The 8,147-nt window shown below is 30.8% G+C and overlaps 1 protein-coding gene across 1 annotated transcript in view; it reads right to left on the bottom strand.

Annotated features, from left to right (window-relative positions):
• The window catches only part of LOC123007084 (mothers against decapentaplegic homolog 6), a 36,086-nt gene that overhangs the window by 8,060 nt on the left and 19,879 nt on the right, over nucleotides 1–8,147 (bottom strand). The window contains exon 3 of the mRNA XM_044402118.1: nucleotides 7,632–7,691. Coding sequence (XP_044258053.1) covers nucleotides 7,632–7,691 — 60 coding nt within the window. The remainder of the gene's footprint in view (nucleotides 1–7,631; nucleotides 7,692–8,147) is intronic.

The raw sequence follows: 8,147 nt of genomic DNA, 5'->3' as shown, positions 1-8,147 counted from the left end.
GAATTTCCCACGGGAATTTTTCAATTTCAAACGTTGGCAATTCTGCTACGTCTCATTACACCTGCTTGCTTCCCATAAGCCTCATTAGAGGCGCTAGGGTTAAAAATGTCGACAAGGAATGTGGAATATTTTTCAATTATAATTAGCTTTTGCCCATTTGTGGCATAAATAAATGATAAACTGGAATATACGGTTAATTATTAACAATTTAATGCTAGATAGGTAAAGTAAACAGTTAAGTGCATTTGCTTGAAGCTGAAAGAATTACGAAAACAGCCGCATACATATCTAGAGGTCGATGCCTTTTTAGATTATTCCAACATCTCCGAGTTGGTTGTTGGTGTTTTACAACTGAAACAATATGAGCTACCAACGCATCAACTTTTATTATCACCAACACAAGACTTGTCGTCATACCATGAAAAAATATCGCTCAAATGCCAATCAATCGACAAACGTAACGCTTTGATTATTACAGACGCGTAAACCGCGATGGCGCCAACCAGACGGTGTGCTGGTATCAAACTATGAAAATTGAAGGCGCTTCAAATGTGGGTCATTCATGGCTTTGTCTTTTATGGACAATGATATACATGCAACGGGAAATCGGCCTTTGAACAAGGCGAAATTTCCTTCAGGCTTGACTTTTCAGGGTTACAAGCCTGAAAATCTAAAAAAAAAAAATGCAAATATTTTTACGTGACTAAAATCAATAAGGTAAATCTGGGAGAGATAGAGTCTTCCAATAAATTGTTAGTCTTAATGATTCAAGTTATCTCATCTCTTCTAGACTTACCTTGCAGTAAAATGCATTTTTTTTATTTCTACTTGATTTATAAAAGTAATAAATAACTGAAAATCTTTTCAAAAAAAATGCAAACATTTTTACGTGACTAAAATCAATAGGGTAAACCAGGGAGAGATGGAGTCTTACATTAAATTGTTAGTCTTAATGATTCAAGTTATCTCATCTCTTCTAGACTTAGCCTATTTGCAGTAAAATGCATTTTTTTATTTCTACTTGATTTATGAAAGTAATAATCAATAATTATAATACAAACAACAAAAAAAAGCTCTATTTAAGTCTTAAAAACACCAACAATCAACTTGATTTTATTGCAAGTGTCATTAATAAAATAGAAAGAAATTATTTTTTCATTCAAAAAAATTCCATTTTTTAGTTAATTTAATGATTTCGGTACTACATATGTAGTTTCTTTTTCTTTTTTTGATATTATAAAATGTTAAAAACCAATATTTTTTTAAAATTTCCTCCAAACATAAATATAGTTTTTGTTTTTGTTTTAATTTTTCGGGTTCAAAAATATTGGATTTTTTTTAATCAACAATAAAAAAAATTCTTACTTATTTAATACATTATGGAAATTTGTTATTCATTTACCTAGGTATTTTTTAAACTTGACAAAACTGCTTAAGTTCCTGAATTTTTTAATTTGTAGATTGTCTGAAATTCGTCCTGAATTTTTCCCATATTTTCGTATTTTTTCCAGCATCTAAATTTTTTATACTTTGTTTCATTTGCAAGTGCTACTAGCTTGGGAAAGGAAAAATTAAAATAAAAAGCAAAAAAATTTTTTTTCAATTTATTGATTTACAGTAGAACCTCTATAATATGGAATTAAGTTTTTTTTATTGCCCACGGGGAGATATGACAAATTTTCCCACCTCTAAAGGGTTAAAAATCGAATATTAATGAAACAGATTTTTGTCTTAATATTTTCCAAAAATAAATTAGCTCTTTCAATTTTTTTTTTATCAAGAGTAGATAATAGAATAAAATCCTTACCTTTTAATTTCTACAATACGAAAATTTGTCAATTATTTCAATAACTTTTTAAACTTGACTAAATTCCTGATTTTTTTTAATATTAAATATTTCTAAATTCGTGTGAAATTATGTCCCTCGGAATTTTTCCCATATTTTCGTATTTTTTTAAATATTTTTTTACATACTTTGTTTCATTTGTAAGTGCTACTAAAGAAAAAAATTAAATAAAACACAAAAAAATTGGTTCAATTTATTGATTTCAGTCTATACTGTAATTTTTTTGTTATCAGAACCTTTATAATATCGAATAACGTTTTTTTTATTGTACACGGGGTGAAATAACAAATTTTCCTACCTCTAAAAGGTTAGAACTTGAATATTAACAAAAAAGATTTTTTTCTGATTTTCCAAAAAATAAAACAGTTCTTTTTAAAAATTTTTGGGGTTCTTGAACCCTTTTTTTTTATCGACAGTACCTAAAAGTATAAAAATAAAATCCTTACTTTTTAATTTCTACAATATAAAAATTTGTCATTTATTGCGATAACTTTTTAAACTTCACTAAATTAATTTAGTTCCTGATTTTTTTTAATATGAATATTTCTAAATTTATGTGAAATTATAAGTCCCTCAGAATTTTTCCCACATTTTCGTGTTTTTTTGAATATTTTTTTTTACATACTTTGTTTCATTTGTAAGTGCTACTAATTTAAAGAAAAAAAATAAAATAAAAAACAAAACTTGATTCAATTTATGTATTTATTGAAGATTACAGTAGAACTCTATAATCCGAACTAAGTGGTCATTAAAAAATATTATTTTACTTTCTCTCATAATATCAAAAAAATCACTTTATTAATAAAAGATACAGAGTGATTCATATAAAACTGCGAGTCCTGACAAATTTAAACACGACCAATAATACAATATCCAAAATAAACTAGATATTAAAAAATAAATTTTTACCAACCAAAGAAAAGAAAAACTAAAATAAAGTTGAAAAAATCTTTTCAATTTATTCGTAAGATAACAGTAGAAACTCTATAATCTGAACTAATTGTTGTAAAAAGTTTTTTAAATTATCGAATTGACTTTCTTAATTAAAACAACTGAAAAATATGGATTTATTAAAAGAAAAGTAAAACAAAAAAATGCGTAATTTGGATGGATATCTGAATTTATTACTATTATCGCTGTTGGGATTAAAGAAGTTTTTTTATGTTTAATGATTTTTTTAAAGATATTTGAAGATTTTTTTGTTTTGTACATTATCTAAGTTGAAATTTTATAAAACATGTAGTTTTTGCTATCTACAAAAATAAACAAATAAAAATTGAAAAAAAAACACCAAACTGTTTGTCGAAATTTAATTTTTTGTGAAAAACAATCGTAAAAAATTAAGCACGCCACTGTGTTAAAAAATTAGCTAACAGTAATTTGTGACTTTAGAATAATATTTCTAAAGCAGTGAAAATTTCAGCCGTTTCATTTTCCTTTTAGGAAGTTGATATTTTTTTGTAATAAAAATCGTAGTACGCCACTGTGGTAAAAATAAATAATAGTGGTTTCTGGGCCACAGCAACCAGTGGCGCAGAATAAATAACATGTCTAAAGTAGTGAAAATTTCAGCCGTTTCAGCGTAAATTCCAGATTTTCATCTCGTCGCTCGCATCTTTCGCCACCTGTTGCTCCCAGATCTCAATCTCCTCTCGGAACTCGAGTATAAAACTATAAAACAAAGTTTTCCGGCCGTCTTTTATCTCCACTTAACACATTTAAATCTTTTCCTTTTTATTGGTGTCATTAAACAGCGTTACCGAAAAAAGGTGCGTGCGAGTTTCGCAGTGCACAAAAACGTCCTTTGATGTATTTCCCTGTCGCTTATCATAATGTGATTTATGTTTTCTGCATACTTAACAATTTTCTTCGCGTGAAATGCACATACCGTCCTGAAAAACCCTTAAGATCGGTTCAATAAACTGCGCCAATTTGGCAACGTTGCAGCGCGATTCGTGGAAGCACAATTTAAGCCGCTTCGAGGAAACATTTGACATTTCCAAGGTCGTGTGTGAAGTTTGCTACTGAATTATGATTGGTCGAGGGTTGTGTCAAACCTAACCTCGGTGCAACATTTCGAGTGTGTGACGTAACCGCCACGATTGGCCGTAATCTTGGCGCCAGCATCGAACTCGTAACGTCTATTTTTAACCATCCGTGCGACCGCAATGCTAAACACACAACAAACCGACGACTTTCGAGCTTTGACAGACAGTCATTACCAAAAAACCCTAAAAACGCGACGGGAGATGACCAAAATCCCTACATCATCAACGCAAAAACCGATTCAAAAAAATCAAATTGTATTTTCGGTTTTGTAAATATGTTATATTTAGCCGTTAGGTCATTGCGATATGGCCAGTCACAACACTGGCGCCACTAGGATCGCCACCAATATCAACACACCTTTGCCAACACGTGGAAATTAAGGAAATTCGACAAGGACGCCCCAATAAGGAAAATAACAAACAATAAAATTGACGATAACGAAATTATCTCCTTGTTTTGTTTCCTCGAGTGGGAAGATCGAAAAACAATCACATGAAGACGGTTATTTGAACTGTCATCATAAAATTTGAGCAATAAGAATCAGATTTCCGCGAAAAGTGGGCCTTGATTCTGAAATTAGGTTGGCATGACTGAGAAACCTAGATTTGACGTATTGCTACTTTAATTATTGCAGAATCATAGCCCACTCTAATTTTGAGAAATGTCAAAAATCAACTAAATGACTAACAGAAATTGTCAATTTAAAATTGTATTTTTTTGAAAAATATATAATTTTTTAATTTTGAGGAGCAACAGGTGTATGAAACTATTTTCTCAAATGCAATAACAAGTCAAAGCTTCAAGTTCTACTTAAATAAATTCCAAGCCTAAACTGTAGTCCCTCAGACGTTTCTTATTAAAATAAATTAATTTTGTTAAATAAAAAGTGAAATTTTGATACTAGATCAATAAAAAATGAGTCAAAATTACATTGTGAAGTGTTAGCGTGTAAATAAAGTCCCAGCATTATGCAATTGCGATGTTGCCATTTTTTGGGTAGATTTGAAACCCATGAATAAGGAAAATAATAATTTATTTAAAGAAAAACGATATTTGCCATAATAATAAGCGGCCATTACGTGTATGCCATATGTTTTGGTATTTTTATTGCTTACAGATAAAAAAAATAGAAAAAAAAACATCTTTAAAGTGTTTATTTCCAATTTTTATTAACTTTTTTCGAGGAAATTTAAAATTATTGGAACCCCAATAATAAGCAATGAGCCAAAAACCTTAATTTCTACTTCAAAATTAATTTTAATGCTAGACTAGAGTCCCTGAATACTAATTTTGACGTTTCGAAAAGTAATATTTTCTTATTTTTGATACTGGGCTAAAAAATAAGCCAAAATTAAATTGTAAAGTGTTGGGGCATAGTTAAAGTTCCTAGATTATACTATTGCGATGTTGCCATTTTTCGGATAATTTGAACCGATGAATAAGAAAAATAAAAAACAATTCCTTTATTAAAAAAAAACATTTGCCATAATAATAAGCCGGCCATTACGTGTGCCATATTTTTTGGTATTTCTATTTCTCATAGATAATAAAATTAGAAAAAAATATCTTCCAACAAAGTCTTAATTTCCAATTTTTATTAACTTTTTTCGAGAGAATTCAAATTTATTACAACAACAAAAATAAGTAATAAGCAAAAAGGTTTAATTTCTACTTTAACATCAATTTTAAGGCTAAACTAGATCCTCGGAATATTCACTTTGACGTTTCTTGTTGAAATTAATTAATTTTGTTCAGATAAAAAGTAAAATTTTTATTTTTAATATTGGTCTAAAAAATGAGCAAAAATTAAATTGTGAAGTGTTAGGGAGCAACTAAAGCCATTGCGATGTTGCCATTTTTCGGAGAGATGTGAAACTGACGAATAAAGAAAATCAAAAACGATATTTGTGACTGCCATATTTTTTGGTATTTTTATTGCTCATAGATGAAAATTTTTAAAAAAATCCCTTCGAACAAAGTGTTAGTTTCGAATTTTTATTTCGAGAAAATTTAAATTTATTAAAACCACAATAATAAGCAATAAGCCAAAAAATTTAATTCCTACTTCAAAATCAATTTTAAGGCAAGACTTTCTTGTTTCTTGTTAAAATTAATTAATTTTGTTCAAATGAAAAGTGATATTTTTATTTTTGATTCTAGGCCAATAAAAAATAAGCCAATATTACATTGTAAAGTGTTAGGGCACAACTAAAGTCCCTAGATAATGCATTTGCAATGTTGCCATTTTTCGGGTAAATTTGAAACCAGAGAAATAACAATAAAAAACGATTTTTTATTTAAAACACACAATACACTGACCACGATGTAGTATGCCAGATTTTTGGATATCTTTGTTGCTCATTGATAAAAAAAAATCAAACAAAATCTTAATTACTAATTTCTAATCTGATTTTTTTAGAGAAAAACTTAATTTTTTAGAGCAACAATAAGCAATGAGCCAAAAGTCCCAATTTCTAGTTTAAAAACAATGATGAGATATTTAATAAAGACTAAACTAGTTCCTAAATACACATTTTGACATTTTTTTATTAAAATTGATAAAATTAATAAAAATCACTAAAATTTTAGGTAACATTCTCTTATTTTTCAACTTTCAGAAACATGCAAAACTATAATCTCTTGATTTTTAGCTATAATCTGTTAAAAAAAGTTAGAAAAAAGACAGCGGTACTACTTTTTACTTTATTTATTTACTTAACTAAACAAGAAATAATTATTTGCACTGTTTTTTGCACTAAAAAGCCACAAATAAATAAAACAAATAAAAAATTAAGAAACATGAAAGTAATAGTATATTATGTTATTAGGGGTAAACGTGATGACATTCAGTCATACAAGTGGTCACTTTTGAGGTTAAAAACTGAAATATTGTAATTTTGCATAATAATGTCCGGTTTTCGTGTCCAAATAAAAAAATCCCAACGATTATAACTCGGTTTGTTTTTTATCAATGGAGACTTTTTGAAATGTCCGCGCCGATAAAGCACAAAGGCGCCGAAATAGATATGTAAAAGCTGATGTCCTCCGTTGGCATGTATGCGTTTCAAAAATAAACACATCCAACGTTTTATATTGTCTTGTGAAAAAAAAACTATATAAAGTGGCGCCGGCGCTACGTCGCCATCCTTGTTTGTTTAATTTCGTACACGTTGTGCCGAATAATAGCGTGGTGTACGAAAATCGTCACGTACCAACGACTCCGAAACCTTTTGTATGGAAATAAAAGAGAGGAGGGGGGCGCCTTAATGGTGTTTGTCGCCGGTATTATCAAGCAGGCGCCGACCGAGACACCTGTCTGGAAATCCAGTCACTTTTGGCTCATTGGCTCACCAACTGTCAAATGAGCCAAGGTGCGCCGCCGACTGCGATGTTGTCACATGTCCTTCCTACGGCCTTCCGCGATAAGGCGCCCGGCGCCTTTCTCAATACTATTTTTAATCGCTTATCTAATTTAACCGAGATTATTTCTATTCCAACAAATGACCGAATTTTATGAAAAACAATCGATTGAGCGTGGCCAACCGTGACCATCAGACGCCAGACAATACACTTCCGGATGCAACAAATGGCTGTTTTATTCGCGCCACACTGTATTAGAAATAAACGACTCCACGCCCTAAGACGGGTGCCCTGAGGGTGTCCCCCACTTGGTCACCTTGAATGGGGCCCAGAGAGAGGTATTATGATGTCATTCATATGCAATCACTTTACATACCTTCTCCGTTCGTCGTCAAAGACCCAGGGAACTGCTGCCGAAGAGGGTTTTCACTTGGTGCTAGAAAAGAAAAAGTTTTGTTATTTTTCCCCAAAAAGCAGCGGTTTAAATCATGTTGGCCTTGATGAGCCACACGTGTGGTACGCGGCGTTACTATAGGGACTTGTGTGTGACCAACTTGACAAATCGAAAATGACGATTTAGTTCCGTGATTTTATTGGGAATTTGGTTAGCGCCAGCTTGCAGGCCGTCTGACCTTTCTAAAGTGGAAAGTTAAATAAACCGGCGCCTTGCTATTCTTGGAGAGCAAACTACCGCTGCTGGTATTTTGTCGGTGTCTGGTTTTTTTGTTGCAAGCAACACCGAATTCAGCCTTCTACACAACCAATTTATTGAGAAAACGGAAATTACAAAAACACCAATTATTGTAATTTCTAAATTCGTTATCTCAATTTAGTCCGGTCAAAATAAACATTTTAAATAACTAAAATTCCGACAGAGCTAAATTTTGGTGGA

This window comes from Tribolium madens, unplaced genomic scaffold, assembly GCF_015345945.1.
Source record: "Tribolium madens isolate multiple individuals breed KSU strain unplaced genomic scaffold, Tmad_KSU_1.1 Scaffold_3;HRSCAF=73;Tcas5.2_LG2, whole genome shotgun sequence".
NCBI classification, from domain to species: Eukaryota; Metazoa; Arthropoda; class Insecta; order Coleoptera; family Tenebrionidae; genus Tribolium; species Tribolium madens.
The sequence above is the reverse complement of the archived record's forward strand: the minus strand, read 5'-3'. Positions and strand labels throughout refer to the sequence as shown.